General features: G+C 48.8%; 1 protein-coding gene and 1 long non-coding RNA gene across 2 annotated transcripts; one reads left to right on the top strand and one right to left on the bottom strand.

The window, feature by feature from the left end:
- Positions 1-3,394: 3,394 nt before the first annotated feature.
- On the top strand, positions 3,395-13,523 carry IL21 (interleukin 21). The gene is made up of 5 exons (XM_079153658.1): positions 3,395-5,565; positions 5,674-5,709; positions 10,051-10,206; positions 12,639-12,716; positions 12,811-13,523. Exons 1-5 carry the CDS (start codon positions 5,416-5,418, stop codon positions 12,832-12,834), a joined length of 444 nt encoding a protein of 147 aa, XP_079009784.1. The 5' UTR covers positions 3,395-5,415; the 3' UTR covers positions 12,835-13,523.
- LOC306669607 lies at positions 5,770-9,640 on the bottom strand. The gene is made up of 2 exons (XR_013766170.1): positions 9,515-9,640; positions 5,770-6,370 (listed from the first exon to the last, which is right to left on the bottom strand). It is a non-coding gene; the product is annotated as an uncharacterized lncRNA (long non-coding RNA).
- Positions 13,524-16,565: the final 3,042 nt, after the last annotated feature.

The following is a 16,565-nucleotide window of genomic DNA, read 5'->3' as shown; positions in this document are numbered from 1 at the left end:
TGGTGAATCTCAGTGGTACAGTGCAGGCTTAGTGTGTACCAGGCACTAGGTTCAAGCCCTAGCATAAAAACAAAACTAAATAAAACAAAAGAAGTGGCTAGTTTTGTGATGAATTAAGTGCAAATCACTTAAAAGCTCTCCTGAAGTCATCATGACTCCTTGGCACTGGGATTCCTCATGCAGAGCAACAGCAGCTAATCCCTACTATTTATCATTTTGGAAGTTAGATGGATTTTATTTCAAGTGGGGGCCCACATCAGAAACAAAAGATTTTCATTTATAATGGCATAAAAATATAAAATCTCCATATGACAAAAGATACCATAGAAAGGATAGTTGCAACAAGTTTCACAAATCTTTAATCGAAAAAGAGCCCTCACGAGCAAGTAAGAAACAACCCAGTATGTGAGCAAAGAACAGGAAGAAGGCTCTTCACAGAAACAGAAATCCATAATGACACTACGCCAGACCTAACTGTCAGTCAAAGAAAGACATGCCAATGAGACGGCACTGCTTCTTACCTGGATTTGTGGGCCAACATTTAAAATATTGGTAATATATGTACATATAAATGAATCTCTAGTGATGGTTATTGCAGCTTTGTTTGTGGCAAATAAAACGCAAACAATGTGCACGTTCATCAGGGTCATGAATGGACAAGTCATGGCCGGCCAAGCCAGGACATTAATCCAGGGGTTGACCCGTGCTGGCCCAGCATGGGACCCCACTGTGGATGGTTGTGCCGGCACAGGCCGAGCACGAAGATGAAGACTCAATGTAACGAAAATACGTTTCTTCGTGCCCCATGTCTGTGCCCCTTATTTCTAGATGTCCCTATCTCCACGTAGGATTCTACTTCTGTCAGCCTCTGCCCATCTATTCCCTCGTTGTTCTGTGCACCTGGGGAAACGGTCTAGAATGGCATACACTCCCAGAAGCCTCCTAGGATGTGAAAATCAAGGAAGAACTGGATAATTTTATATTTTGCTTTTTGGTGTGTCAGGCTGTGTGTTTTGAATTCTGTTTCCTGACACACAAGCATTGCTGTGTTTGTAAATAAACAACTGAGGAACAGCAGTTTCCCAGAGAGAATCATCATTCCTAGAACAGAACCCCAGTCCTGAGGGCGAGCTGCCTTCTGCCATGGACTCCCCCGGGGAAGACCCTGCTGCAGCCCTTGGCAGGCCAGGAAGGCTCCGATTGTGACTGGGGCTCGGTGGACTCCTTACAGGACACTGCCCACGCCTACTGCTGGCTGCTGCACTTCCATGCATGCACTTGGGGCGTCAGGGCCAAGCCTGTCACCACTGCAGCTACCTCACTCCCCAGAGCAGGACCTGGGGACAGGTCTGGCATCGGGGAGAACAGCCCTGGTCAGAGATGGGAGGTGGGAGAGGCTGGTGGGCCCCATCCCGCTGGTGCAGTAGATGCAGTGGACCCAGGTCAGGCAGCGAGGACCTTCCCACTCTGCTTCCTGGTGGTCTGGTGTGAAGCACTTTGCTCTCCAGCCTCACTGGCTGGTGCCACAGGCGCCTGGCTCGTTAGGCCAGCGAGCCTGGGACAGGGGTGTCAGCGGCCTTGGCCCCAGGGCAGCTTTTTGTGGAAGCCACCCTTTCCTGGAGGCAAGGCCTTCCCTTCCTCCCTCCCAGCCCAGATGCCCTTGGGCTGGACACGCTCCTCCAGCTCCCGCCTCACTGCTGCCCCTGCCGGGCGTTTATAACATAGGCTGTTAGAGGAAATGCTTAAGGGCTGGAGATGTGGCTCAGGGCCCTGGGTCCTAAGCCCAGGACGGGGAACAACTCTCGCAGCATGCCCCTGAGTCCTGGCGGAGAAGCTGAAGTTCCGTAGCCCTCCCAGCAGTGGCCTTGCTGCCCTGGAGAGAGCACCTCTGGTGAGACGCAGGGTGCTCACGGGCGAAGGGCGGGAGTGAAGGAAGAGCAGTGGGCAGGGCAGGGCGGTCTCCTGAGGCCCCTCAGCCTCTCCCAGGCACCATGGGCCCGAGCTGTACTGACCAGGCCAGCAGCGTCCAGGCCTCCGGAGGCTGAAAAATAAAAATGGCGGTTGCACGACATTTCCTCTGAGAAGCTGATGGAACTGAAGGCTTTTCTCTCTGCAAATAGGAATACAAAATCTTGCACATGATTTTAGGAGGCTCAAGGACCTCTGAACACATTTGTAGACCTCTGGGGTCCTCAGCCTTTGTGCTGAGGGCAAAGGGCCAAGAGAAGAGTGCACAGCAAGGCTTTGGCATCCCCGGGCTTGGGGGCTGCATGCAGGACTGAGGGGTTTGTTTCTCATTTCCTCTTCCTTCACCATCCCTCTTTCCTCCTTCCTTAAGAATAAACCCTGTATGCTGGTCTCGCTTCTTACCTGGACTTACACAGTGGCAGATTGGGCTTAACTTGGTACTCACATGTAGAACAGAGTCAGTTCTGCGCTATCCTGACTTGTGTTTGTAAAAATCAATGCACTGTATAAAGTCCCACAGTGAAACCACAGGCTTATGGGGAGCGTGAGGTCAGGGCACGGCTATCAGACACTTTATCAGTGATGCTGAAAAAGAAGAAAGGAACCTACAAAGCAGACAGCTGTTTAGAACTAATCAGTGCTGCCATGAACAGGCACTCCACCTAGAGAAGACCTGACGGGCGCAGTGCTGCAGCGCGTGAGCCACCCAGAGGTGTTAAGGAGGGTTCTCTGGGGTGGAAAACAGTGACACCAGGTGGGATGGCATGGCTCCTGTCACTCAGAGTCCCCGTGGTGGCCGGTGGCCGTCTGAGGAGCGTGTGTAGTTTGTACTTGACTCGGCTCAGCCACAGAAGTGCTGGGCATCCACCAGCTGTTTCTTGCAGACAAACTGCACATAAGGGCCTGCAACACCCTCATCATGCTCCTTGTTCCTCCGTGCAGTGACCCTCTAGGACAATGCCACTTTAGAAACAGGGGCTACAGCTGACTGATGCCCAAAGACCCTGATGAAACTGGGCTGGAAAGACAGCAACAGGGTCAATATTTCTAAGCGGAGAACAGCCTTTCTAGCCTAAGTGACTTAGTGACATCTGTGCCTCCTGTTCCTACCCAAAGGTCCCCCTCAGCACAGCGGCAAACTCAAACGAAAGGCCAAGTGGGCTAGGGACCCTGAGACATGCTGCATCCTGACTGAGGCACTCAGGGCTTCCTGGACGGTCCCAATGCACTTGACCCCGGATGGTCCCCATGCACCCTGACCCCTGGCCTGCACCCTCAGAGCCCCCACAGGATGCTGCTCTGCTGGTTCACTCCTGCCACCCCTCCCTCCCTCGCTTTTCTTCGGTGGTAACGGCCCGGCCCCACACGCGCCCCTGCTGCGGCTGTGACAGAGCACCACACCCTCGGCAGCTTAAAACAACCCAGATCTGTCATCTCATGGTTCCGAGGGACAGAAGTCCAGAGTGAGCTTTGGGGGCTGAGTCAGGGTGCCGCAGGGCTGGCCTGCAGAAGGCCTTGGGACTGCCCCTGGCTCGCCAGCTTCCAGAGGCCACACAGCCTGCTCCTGTCATCCCACTCCTTGACCTTGACCTTCCTGCCTGCCTGCCTTCTGTGAGCGCAGTGAGCACCTTGGTTCATGGGATAGTCCAGGCTGACCTCCCCTCGCACAGTCTGGATTTAACCACACCATGTCATCCCTTCTGTCTGGTAAAGTGACACGTTCACTGTACCTGGGATCAGGATAGGGACATCTTGGTGGGAGGCATATTCCATCTCCCACACCAGGGGTGTCTTGCAGAGGTTCTGACCCTCAGGTCTGGGTTCAAAGTGCTGGACTGGCCCTGGGGTCCCTGACACATTAGTTGATGGACTGAGAGAGGGCAGGGAGATCCCAGGGAGGGACAGGGTGGCTAGCATCGTGGAAGCACTGGTGACTAGCCTTGGAGGAGACAGACCTCTGCTTGGGCAGACAAGGAAGGCGTGCACGGACATGCAGGCGAGGCCAACATGCGTGTGGTGATCCCGAGTCCACATCCACTAGTGAGTTCCCACAGGATCCCCTGCACAGGGTGAAGATCACAGGAGAACTTCCTGGTCATGCTGGGAGAAGTCTCATCTACTGCAACGCCAAAGCCGTGTGCTCTGGAGTAGCCATTCTATAGTGAGAAGTCCACAGCCCACCTTCAGAGCACACAAAGCATGAACTCCCCCTTAACTAGGTTACCTAACATTCCAGTAGGAGAATGAATAAATGTATACCCAAGGGTCAGTTTCAAAACCTGCCTGACTGTGGAGCAAGCCTCCCTCAGGCCAGAATATTGTATCGACTTTCTCAAATAGACAGAGCCTCAGGGACAAGAGAGGCAGAGGAGCGAGGACGCAAACCTTTTCTGGAGATGCAGCCTTGGGCCGGCCTCTACCTAGTGCAGAGGCAGTTAGAGTGGTGTGCTCACACCCACAGGGGACAACGTCTAACAGAAGTGGCAGACACTGTCCTCCCAGAAAGCACCATGTCTCAGCACTTCTGAAGTTGCTGTTTGGAATTATCTGACTTAAATGAGTAGTAGCATCTTTCATCCATTTAACTGGTGCATCATCATGTGGAAGGGATGGACATTAGAGGAATTTGTGGGTGCTTATTTTAATGACAGCTTCTTTTAATAGTATAATGATATCTTGATTGGGGGATTAAGTTTTCTCCAGAATATTAGAATCTCTCACGATATTTATAAATCAGATTGCCAAATAAAATGTCAGAAGCCAACGTTAGTGTTATTTAAAGATGCTTTGGTGAAGAGTTGGGAGCCAATTCTATTTTAGACCCTTCACACCTGATAAAAACTTAAAGTAGTCTTACAGGTTGGGAAAATACCTCCTTCATTTAAAATTTCCTGAAGGTAGTCTTCCCTCTTCCCTTTATGGCCCAGGATGGTTTCAGTCAAGAGACATAGTCATTACCATAAGAAAAAGTCCTGCCAGTAGCTGCTCTCTGCCACTTCATTCATGTCAAAGTGCCCTTATGACTGTCAGAGAGGACAGGTAAGATGCCAGGGGTACAGAGAAGAAGAGATCAAAGTGTTGTGTCTACTTCTTTGAGGCACTAGAGTACCTGCCATTCAGCACTCTCTCTTGATTCGTGCTGAACATTGGAATTCACCCATTTCTCTCTTTTTCCTGTGTAAGCTGCAGACGGGGCACATTTCGCTCACTCCATCCATCCCTACCCCCACGCACTAGCACATGCACACGTACACCTAGCCAGTGGAAAAGAAAATTGAGTTACTCACATTCATCCATTCTACAGAGATTTCCAGGCTCATGGGAGGGCCTTGCCTCTCCCTGGAGGGTGAATAAATAGGTGCTGTACCAACAGCCTGTCCTCAGTCACACTAGGTGAGCAGAAGGCTCCTGCCCTCCTGTCGCACCGAGGAGCCCGGTCCTGGCAACATGGAGAGGGTGACTCTCTGTCTGATGGTCATCCTCCTGGGGACAGTGGCCCATAACTCAAGCTCCCAAGGGCAAGATCATCGCCTCATGATTAGAATGCGTCACCTTATAGACACGGTTGACCAGCTGAAGAATTGTGTGAATGACTTGGTAAGAGCACACGCATCATGGCAGCATCTAATAGCATTTCTCAGTTAGCATATGAGCAGGCTTTTAACTCACAAAAATCAACCGGAATTCATCTCTTTTTCACTATAGGACCCTGAACTTCTGCCAGCTCCACAAGATGTGAAGGTAAGACCTGTTGAATTTATTTGATATGCTTTTAAATCTATTAAGAAAGACATTAAGATGGTCATTGAGGAATACATTTAATTTCAATGAATTTGGGCATTTAATAATTGGTAAAATACTTATTTCTATTTTGATCAAATAGTCACAGATTTACCAACAAACTACTACATTATGTTTGTTATAAAATAAATGTTTACCTTCAAGTTTCTCTAAGAGTACTCTTAGGTGGTGTTGTTAAGACAGAATAAAACTGGAAGAGAAACCTATGTTGGGATGAGCTTCCGTACCAACAAAAGCTAGCTGCATCTCATGAGCTTTGGTCACGGAGCTTCCATGGTCTTCTCTGGGATCTTATTTAGGGAACACAGGCACATACCAGAAGGAGAGGAACGCCCCTTTAAAAAATAAGCTAGAAATACATACGTGAAAGGAAGGCAAGAACTAGATCACAGGAACAGCATGAGGAATAGCAATGTGGAAGCCAAGCCCTGGAGTGGAGTTCACACGCACCTCAGGCTTCCGTAAGGTCAACCACTCAGTCCATCTCTTCAGCCCCTCAAATGAGAGCTCCAGGGAGAAGCAGCCAGGCATCTAGTTCGAGAGTGGTGCCCACTGGTCTTTCCTGCAGTAGCATCTTCAGTATGGGCTGTGGTCTGGCACCCTGAGAGTATAAATGCAATCTGAGAAAGGTCACAGTCATGGTCACAAACCTTTAATTGCACAAATTAGGATAACTATGAAAGTGCTACCAGTAATTTGGACACTGCAAAGGGGCAGATTTACAAAGTGGCACTGCAAAGAAAACAGTTATGGTAAATGACTGTCAAACTTTAGAAAGTGAATGAGTCACAACTATTGCTTTTCTCTAAAATTCACTCTCCAGCTCGGAACCTAGCTACTCTCGTATTTACTAGGTACTTTTCTACTCAGCAGCATCTAAAGTGAAAGTAGCATCCTTAGGAATGGCTCTAGAGCCCAGTGTCTAACTGCCCAGAGATGCACTTCCGGCCCGTGTCCCTGTCCTCTGCAGAATTCCCAGTCGCACTCCTCAACTGGCAAAACAGGAAAATGCCCCATTTTCTGACTTAAACTCATCCCGTAGGTAATTCCTTTATACGTTGTGTTAATGAAAGATTTCTAAAGTTTAAATGTTTCTATAGCCACTTTCATTTTTTATCTTTGTGCTGTGATCGTTGATGCATATCCATCGTACAAAGTAACAGAGTCCCGGTGATGTTTGCACACGTGCACACATGTCCATCCACCTTCTGGGCCTGCTCCTTCCAGTCCGTAGTCGTCCCTCTTCCACTGAGAGGTACTTTTATCTTACATCACGAGCAGGTTTTGTCTCAGCAATACTAGATCTGTCTGATAAGCCGATCGAGCAGTGCTTTCTATGATACAAGTGAGCAGTGTGTGCCTGAGACCTCTAAGTTCACTGGCAGAAAAAGTCAGGAAGGAAGAAAAGAGACAAGGCCACAGCAGCATTAGGCCAAGGTTTTCAGGTCAGCATCAAGCAGGGCCTGAAACAGAATTGAAAAGTTCACTCAGAATAGGACCATTGAGAGGTGGCGTTAGGTCGTGTTCATGGAGGGTCTCCAATTGGCCCTCCAGGTCTCTCTCCTCTCTTTCTCCTTCTTCCTTCAGTTGAAAAACGAGGGACTCTCAAGTAGTGGTGATTTTTCCCCCAGAGGACATTTGACATTGTCCAGAGAAATGTCGCGTTGGCGCGACTATGGCGGGGAAAGGGCTCCTGCTACACGCTCTGGAGCGCGCCGGACAGATCTGCCGGCAGAGGACTATCCAGTCCCATGCGTCTGTGGCGCTGCTGTTGCAAACCTCTGATCCATACTCAGTTTTTGTGGGGGACAAAGGTGATCTTTCCAGTTAGCAAGGCTTCCTACCATGAATGATTATGGCTTCTTTGCAAAAGAAGAAGAAAAAAACTAAGAAGGCTGCAGAGAGTCTCCGAGGAGGCAAATGCTTTCAAATGTTCAACGGCAGAACAGTGCACTCTCTTCCAAAAGAGCCCGCGCCTGCTTCCCACAAGCGGAGTGGCTTCTACCCCTGCTTTGGACCTCCTTACTGCTCCCCCTGGTCTGCAGCACTAACGTGGGACCAAAAGCGCCTCGTGTCCAGTTCTGAAGGATGAGGGAACAAAACCTTCCCTCGACTCTGCCGTCACCAAAGCCTGCCAAGGGCGAGCGTGCCCCAGGGGATGCTGTGCAGGCACTCGGGCCGCCCGTACTTCCGGAGCCGGGTGCCCAGGTGGCCTGAGTCAAGTTCGTCTCCCCTGCACACCTTCAGGCAGCTGGCAGGGGTGGCTTCTCAGTTCTTCCTTCCCGAGGCTGCCTCTGGGGTACACCTTAGGTCGGGCCAGCAGTCATTTGTCCAGACCACACATTGCCAGGCACAGCTCTGCTGCTTGCAGGGCAAAATGACAAAGCCAACACGATGTCTGTCAGTACAGGTGAGCAGGAAGGGCTGGGACGCAGCCATGGCACTGGCCTTGTCCCCTCACGCCTTCTTCGATGACAGAAAGGCTTCCTTAGGGCTAAAGCTCTGACCACCCACTTGACCATCCCTGGCAATATCGCCACAGGCATTGGCTCTGTAGGGCCCCTGGACTTCTTTGGAACCTAATTTTGTTTGAACATACAAATGAAAATGTTAACTCAGCAAAATGGGCCCCTGTGAGAAATGCTGGTTTTTCAGATCATCACGGATGAAGCAGTTAGTGTTTTCAGTTTCAGCTGGAAAATTTACCTCTTTAAATATGAATATTATTTTTTTCCAGTAAGTTAAGCCGGTTGTGGTCAAAAAGAAGAGAAAAGAAAAAACTTCAACAAACATGAACATGTGGTTTTCAAGGAAAAAAAAGTGCTATAATTAACATTTATAAATAGTTTCTATTAAATAAGCAGTTTGGCAAACTTGGAAAGGACACTACCTTGCCCGATGAAAGGCAACCAGGCCTGATATAAGGAAACCAGATAAGCAGGTTCTCGGCTTGCGGCTACATATGCAAAGCGAAACTGGGGGTTTGTGACTTAGAGATGCGTGTTATTAATCAACATCCATGTGGGGTGGGCACATGGGCTGGAAAATGCAAAGCAGTGGACTGCCTTCAGCTGACCGCCCCTGAGCAGACAGGGAATGCTGTCCTACACTGCCAGCACCTCTTTCTGGAGGCTTCTGGATGGAAGGCAGTGGCTTCCGTGTGCATTAGAGAGATGATGTGGCGCTCTGGGGGGAAACAGCACCATAAGCGTGGGCTCAAAGAAAACAGTAGCACAGACACAAGTAACCCAGATATGAGCCCGTAGGCCAGCAGCAGTATGCTTTCCGCAAGTGGGTGGAAGTGCTGCTCTCCCAGTGAATTCCATTTCCTTTCCAGTTTGATTGCTAAGATTCTGGCTCATTCACTAGTCATCTGGCTAAGTCAAAATCCTGTTCTGCCCACTTCTCCATTCCTGGAGACACTCTTCTTACCTCCTTCCTTTCTTCCTGTGGTGCTGGGGGTGGAACCCAGACCTCTGCATGTTGGCAATGCTCCACCACTCAGCTGTGTCCCCAGCCCATTCTACCTTCTGAGGAATGGTCGTCCATCCCACTGCTTGGGCAAATCTCAAATACTGTTCTCAGCTGCTTGATTCCTGCAGATCCTACCCTGACCTACCCAAGGATGTGAACAGGATTTTAGAAAAGCCATGCGTAGCCTAGGGCAAGCATAGGAATCTTCTAAAATGCCATCAGAGGTAGGAGCCCACTTCCTTCCCCCAAATGCAGGCTTTAACTCACTCACCTGTGGACTCCACAGTTGATACCAAGCAACTCTGAGCAGCAAGGCCTGGGCAGGTGCTGCGCAGGGTGGAAGCCGCTTAAGACCCATCACTGGAAATGCTCCACGGACCTCACAGAGAGATAGGGGGCCAACCAAAGACCTCAGCCAGACTGCAGCAGAATTTATCAAGGCTGCGGGCAACTGGGAGCCTCATGCTTCAGCAGACGTGCTCCTAAACCAAACGAACTCCCTGCCCCTGCCTCCCACCGCCCTCCTACCCGTCAGACCTCCAGATGGGCCGGGCCTCCGTGCAGCAGTGCGGAGTCAGGAGTAAAGAACCATGGAAAAGGGAGCTAGCTGCTTCTCCTGTCTTGGCAAGGCAGGAAATGTCCTTTATTCCCAGGACAAGGGGAAATTGACACCCAGGCACCTCCCTCTTTTCTGGCCAACAATTAAGTGGAGGTGTGAGCAGGCCTTAGGGCTCGGTTGAGGTAAGGGTGACCCCACAGGCTCAGCAATGACTTCCATAGCATCTACGCAAACTGCTTCTCTTTCAGGAACACTGTGAGGAGGCAGCTTTTTCGTGTTTTCAGAAGGCCCGCCTCAAGCCAGCAAAGACAGAAGACAACAGAAAGAACATCAGTCTATTGATTTCAAGGCTGAAGAGGAAACTACCTTCTACGAATGCAAGCAGAGAGCAGGAACACAGTCCAGTAAGACTGTCACTTGTCACCTATCCCATTTGTATTTGTTAACTGCATTGTAATATGTCTGTTATATCACACACACACACACACACACACACACACACACACACACACACACATGCACACGCACACACCTACAGGCAGCCAGAGCCTCTAGGGCTCTAGTGACACCTTGTCACATGTGGCACGTTTTGAGAAGTAGCTTGTTTCTTTCAAACCCCCAAAAGTGCCCAGAACCTAATTAGGATTTGCTATGAGTTGCTGGTAGCTGGAATATGTTCATGCAGCTTCCCAAGGTGACGTCCTGGAGGAGAGCATCCGACTGTGACTTAGGTGCTAAGAAGCACTTCCCTCCTATTATATACACAGCAACATGTGGCTTGTCCTCTTGTTCATGGGAGCTGGATCCTAGTTTTCTGACAAGAAAAGGGATCAGTCTTAAACTTTGCTCTTCTGTCTTAAAGAATATTTTTGTCCTGGACAGTAATGGAGTCAGTGCTGAACTTAAAAAGGTCTACCCCATTTCTTGGATGGGGAGTTTCCATGTCTTCCAGATTCCGAGTCCTTCTTGTGTATATCTTCTTCTGCCAACTCATGGGCAATGCTGATATGCAAGAACATGAGGCACTTAAGCATTAATCTAAGCCCATGTAAACCACATAAAGTAAGTCACTCTAAAATCTTGTTATCAAGTCTCCTCCTCCAAGAAATTCCACATGTGCTTCAGGTGAAATCTTAATGACACTACCAAAATGATTCTTATTTCCTTTGACTGCTTGGCCAGGTTACTATGTGAAAAATAGCCCTTTAAAACTTTCCTCAGAATGAAAGAAGCTGGGCATGGCTTTAAATCGCAACACCCTAGCACTGAACTTGGAGCTGTCCAGTTAGGCACCTTCGTGTAACAGAGGAGGGTGAGACCACCCAGGAAGCAAGAGACACACCAGGTGCACAGACAGTTGTCAGAATGCCTCACCTGTCTCTCAGCCAGATGTCGTCACTACAGCATGGAACCCGCAACCAGGCGCTTAAATGCCAAGCAATGCCTGGTGTTCCGCATCTCCACAGGGAGAAGAATAAAGAATGCAAATCCAAGGAAGGAAGGAAGGAAGGAAGGAAGGAAGGAAGGAAGGAAGGAAGGAAGGAAGGAAGGAAGGAAGGAAGGAAGGAGGGAGGGAGGGAGGGAGGGAGGGAGGGAGGGAGGGAGGGAGGGAGGGAGGGAGGGAGGGAAGGAAGGAAGGAAGGAAGGAGGGAAGAAAGGAATAAAGAAAGAAGTGTGAGCAGGCAGGATTCATGTAAAAAATTGTTCACTCTCCCAGCAATCAAATGCACATTAAAACAAGGAAATCCTTTTTTTTTTTCAATTGGATGAGAATTTGTTTATGATTATTTTTCCAATAATAATAATGCTGTGAGTGAAAAGACATATACTTATTTTACAATACATCCAAAGCCTTAAAAAATTCTTTTTCTTTAATTTAGTTATTCTACTACTAAAATTTATCAAATAAATTAAACAAGATATATATGAAAAATAATTTACAGAGGTGTTTTATGAAGTACTGTATATAAAAGTGAAAAGTTAGAAGCTATCTATGTGTCCAAATATGGTGGTAATTTAATTCTAGGTTGGATTACAAAGCAACCATTATACTTAATATTTTTGAGGAATATGTAACACCTAGGAAATGCTTGTGATGTGTTAAAAAAAAAAGATTATCAACTAGCATAATTTAAAAGAAAAGTAAAAACAGGAACCTCAGACAACACTGGGGGAGATAAGTAAACATTGCAGCCTTTCCCAGGGCAGGGTCACAAGTGATTTTACCGTTGTCACTTTCAGAACAATTTTATTTACTTTCCCAGATTGTTTTTCTTTGTGTGTGTGCCAGGAATTGAACCCAGGGGCACTTAACCATTGAATCACATCTCCAGCCCTTTTAATTTTTTTTATTTAGAGACAGGGTCTCGCTGAGTTGCTTAGCACCTTGCTAAGTTGCTGAGGCTGGCTTTGAACTCACCATCCTCCTTCCTCAACCTCCTGAGCCACAGGGATTACAGGTGTGCCCCACCACACCCAGCTCTCCCAGATGTTTTTCAAAGAACATACTTTATGCCTTCAGTGGGGAAAATAAATTTTATCTTATTTTATTCCTTTTGGTACCAGGGATTGAACCCAGGGGTGCTTAACCACTCAGCCATATATCCCCAGTCTGGTTTTTATTTTTCATTTTGAGACGAGGCCTTGCTAAATTACTTAGGGCCTTGCCATGTTGCTGAGGCTGGCTTTGAATTTGCAATCCTCCTGCTATAGCCTCCCAAGCTGCTGGGATTACAGGCATGTGCCACCAAGCCTGGCTGGAAAATAAACTTTAAATGACATTTTAATCAGTAGAAAGAAGTGTTAAAGAAGAATGTTGCTTTTCATTGATTTCTAGACATGCCCTTCATGTGATTCCTATGAGAAGAAACCACCAAAAGAATTTCTGGAAAGACTGAAATCGCTTCTCCAAAAGGTATCTCCCTTAATTCCCCTTGCTGCTGGACTTGGCCTCCGACTGACCACTTGCTTCTCACATTTCGGGTACTCATGGCGTACTCTCTCCACAGATGATCCACCAGCATCTTTCCTAGACTCAGGGAGATGAAGGTTCCTGAGGATCTGACTTGAAGCTGGACACTATGTTACACACTCTAACAGGAGTCAAACTCACTTCTTGGCATTCAGAGTGCAGAAGTACAGTTTATTAGTGTGGAAAAGACCTCAGTAAGTGTGCAAAGCTAGGATCATTCCCCAGATTATCATGCAATACTTTATTCAGTTCAAGGTGTCTGATTGCCTAGGTCATGGGTTTCTATGGCTTTTGAAATTTTTACTTTATTTTACTCCCCAACTATGACATTCCTTGATTGATGGAGAAGGCTAACATTATTAACCAAAAATACTGCTCAGGACTTGATTGATCTTATGTTCACTTCAATGTTGATTCACAAGGATGAGTTCTGTCAGGATCATAACTTAAGAGCGCACGCCTTCATTGAAGCTGAACATGTGGAAGCACAGGATCAAATGAAAAGCTGAAATCCGTGTTCCTTCAAGGGGTGTTTAAAAATTCATATCTCAAGAGTTTACTTTTTATCTCAGTGTCTAATGAATAAATATGTAACTTATGTACACACCAGGCGACAGATTTACCAGATGGGGACCAAAAAATCCTGCTTTTTTATCATCAAAAATATTTAAAAGCTATAGCTATGAGTGTATTTATGACATAGACTTCCTTAGTCTTTTAGATTTGCAAGCATGTCAAGTAAAAGCTGCGGAGGGGCAGGCATCATGGCCTTCTGGGACCAGAGGGCTGAGGCAGTGTCCTGGCTCTCCTCAGACTGTGCCCTCGCTCTACGAGGGGGCCAGAACCTCCAGAGGTCTCCTTCCTTCCATCTTTGCTTTCTTCTTTTTAAAATGAAATTTCTGTGATGAATTTGTTTCAAAACATGTTTCTCGTGTTAGATACTTTGTGTTCACTTTGGAGAAGACAAATTCAGTCACCAACATAAACTCACAGCCAGGAGACAAAGTGGCCGGAAGGCCTGTTCCAGGCTTTCCAGGAAATTGTCTGATCTTTTGCCAAGGGTTGTAAAGATAAGCAATCTGCTCTAACTGCCCCTTCATTTCAATTCCATCGGAGTGTGTTTAAATATCAAGTTTAAAAACTCTAGAAAAATAAAATTTTCGCTAGACTGGAATAAGCTACTTGAGAATCTCTTCTTGTTCAGTACTCTGAGCAGGCAGGAGCAGGTGGACAGACATGCTTTAGGCTCTGAGAGGAGAACGCAGCTACCTGAGAGTGTTTTCGAGACAGACGCAGACTGGAAAGATGCACCCAGCCTGGGTACTCACTCAGCTCCATGAAGTGTCTCATCTCCAGAAGTGTCGCTTTTTTAAGCCTTTAGAATACGCTGTCCCATGGGACCGTGTGCGCCTCTGCCTGTGGATGGCAGCAGAACCTGCCGCGGTCCAGGGACGGGCTGCTGGGCAGAGCCCAGAGCACCAGGCCCCGGGACGCAGCCCTTCTGGAGCGTGGGAAAGTTCCAGACTGTTTCTTTCTGGCTTTATACTTACTGACTTCTTGACATTGTGATTTTATATTTAAAATAATGTATTTATTTGGGTGTGTTTATTGTTAAAAATATGATCTAATCCTTTGGGCAGCCTCTCCACTGTAAAGTAAGCATGGCTCACGGGGTCACTGGCTAGAACCAAGACAGTTTAAAGGCTGCCACACAGCTCCCAGCGCCCAGGAAAGGCAGAGCTTCCCTCTGCAGGGCCGTGTCCAGGGAGCCGCCACTGTTCACCTGGCACAGTGACACAGGACGCCTGAAACTGTGGGCACTGCTTAGCTTTGAGCATTTCCACCTCCTTGTGTACATCCAGGGTGCTGAACTCGAGCCCCAGGGCCTGTTCTGCATTTTGTAAAGCTGCCGACATCTGAGTCTCTGGGGTCCTGGGTGCGTCTGCAGGAAGGCTGGACCATGCCTCGAAGCAAGACTCCGCAGAGTCTGATGCTCGGTGCTTAACACGGTTCCGATGGCATTTGCAGAGACAGAAAAGGGAGGGAGGGAGGGGGTGGGGAGAAAGCTCTGCTGCAGGTCCTGAGTTCAGGGAAAACTTACCAGAATTTTGAATATTTTAGCTGAAAGTACCTTCTCTGGACACTTTTATAAAATCATAGCATTATTATTCTATATTATTGCTCTTCTGTATTTACATTTGCCTCTGAGAATTTAGTTTTAATATAAACTATGTACTTTATAACTTAATGATTATTTATTATATATTTCATTTTAATTGTTTATGCGCCTATCTTCTTATTTAAGAACTGATCGTATTAAATACTGTGCAGTCAGTACAACTGTCTTTTGTGATTCCCTGGAAACCCTTAGTGCGGTAGTCTTGTCCTTGGTTTCTGGAGCGCATGACTTTACAAGTCCTTGGTGAAGACGAGCTCCTCTCCTTGCCTGGGGCCACCACACACCACCGTCCACACCACTGTCCCAGCCTTGGGGGGCCTCTGCAGCCCTCCCACGTGAGCGGCAGCCTGGGAGGAGTTGAGGGCACACTCCTGGTGCCCACGTGCCCCGCCACAAGCAGTCCTGGGCATGGCTTCCAGGGCTTTCTCAGTCCCTTCTGCTCAGTGACGTCATCTGCTGGCTCCTGCCCAGGTCCAGGGATCTCTAGCGTGTCCCTTCCCTTGAGCCCAACTTCTGCCATCATCCTGGGTGGCTTTGGTGCCTCCCACACTGCAGCCTCCTGGGACCTTGACCTTAATGCTGAGCGCCTGTTTTACCCCATCCCAAGTCCATCCTGTCCCAGGCCCAGATGTCACCCGGAGCCCTCTCTGTGAAATCTTTACACACACACCACCCTGCCTGCCAGTCTCCCAGCTCCGACTACCCTGCGTCCCGGCGGCCTCCAGCCAGCCCTCCTGCTTCTCCACTGGTTCCACTCCTTCCTGATGGGGCCCAGCAGCCACCAGCTCCTCCCTGACTGCCCTTCGTGCACACCTGCCAACCAGCTCCCCTCCTAGCCTCTCACCCTTGTTCCCCTAGCCCGGCCTCAGACGCCGGCTCTGGCCCCTATCTGGGTGTTCCCTCAAACTCCCTGCCTGGCTTGCTGGTGTCACTTGGTCCCTTCGCTCTGTGCTCTGAACACTAACCTGCTTCCAGCATCTGCCACAGCATTAGATAACACATTCCGTCCACTCCAGCCCCCATCCGCCTGGACATGGTCTTGCTTCCAGTGGAAAAGACATCACCTTTGCTGCAGGAACATCTACGCACCTGTCCTACCCACTCCACGAGCCACTGTCATCGGATTTCTACCCGTCCCACACCTGTCACCACCATAAAAGCTGCTGCGTCTGATCAACAGTGACCTCATCATTGCCCAACGCAGGAATGTGTGCAAGGCTCCAAACTGATCTTGGCGTGGCTTCTGCCTCCCCTGCCGGCTCCTCCCGCTCCCACCGGACACTGGTGCTGCCTTTGGTTGGGGTGTGGCCTGTGACTGTGCCCTCTCACTGCTGGCTGCTGGCTCCTCTTGAAGGCCGGGTTCCTGAGGACTCCTCTCCTGGCCCCCTTGTCACTTCAAGCCCCTCCTTTGACACTTGAATGTGTTCCTGTAACTTAAAATATCCCCATTATGTTTGGGCTCCGAGAGCCATAGCTACAGGCTAGCCGCCCCTAGTTATTCCCGGGGCTGCGTGTCCACCTCCCTCTGAAGATCCATCTCCACCTCAACATGCCAGCTGGACCCCACCCTTTCTCCCACGTCCATGGCCTTCACTTTCTCGGGACTCCCTGGT

This window comes from Sciurus vulgaris (genome assembly GCF_902686455.1).
Source record: "Sciurus vulgaris genome assembly, chromosome: 9".
Lineage (NCBI taxonomy): Eukaryota > Metazoa > Chordata > Mammalia > Rodentia > Sciuridae > Sciurus > Sciurus vulgaris.
This window is presented reverse-complemented; position numbering and strand designations above follow the sequence as displayed.

Bases quoted from the DNA above. Each gene is read 5' to 3' on its own strand.
- IL21 (XM_079153658.1), top strand. From the start codon at position 5,416: ATGGAGAGGGTGACTCTCTGTCTGATGGTCATCCTCCTGGGGACAGTG. The intron at 5,566-5,673 runs GTAAGAGCACAC...TTTTCACTATAG, and splicing joins AGAATTGTGTGAATGACTTG to GACCCTGAACTTCTGCCAGC. The intron at 12,717-12,810 runs GTATCTCCCTTA...CTCTCTCCACAG, and splicing joins TGAAATCGCTTCTCCAAAAG to ATGATCCACCAGCATCTTTC.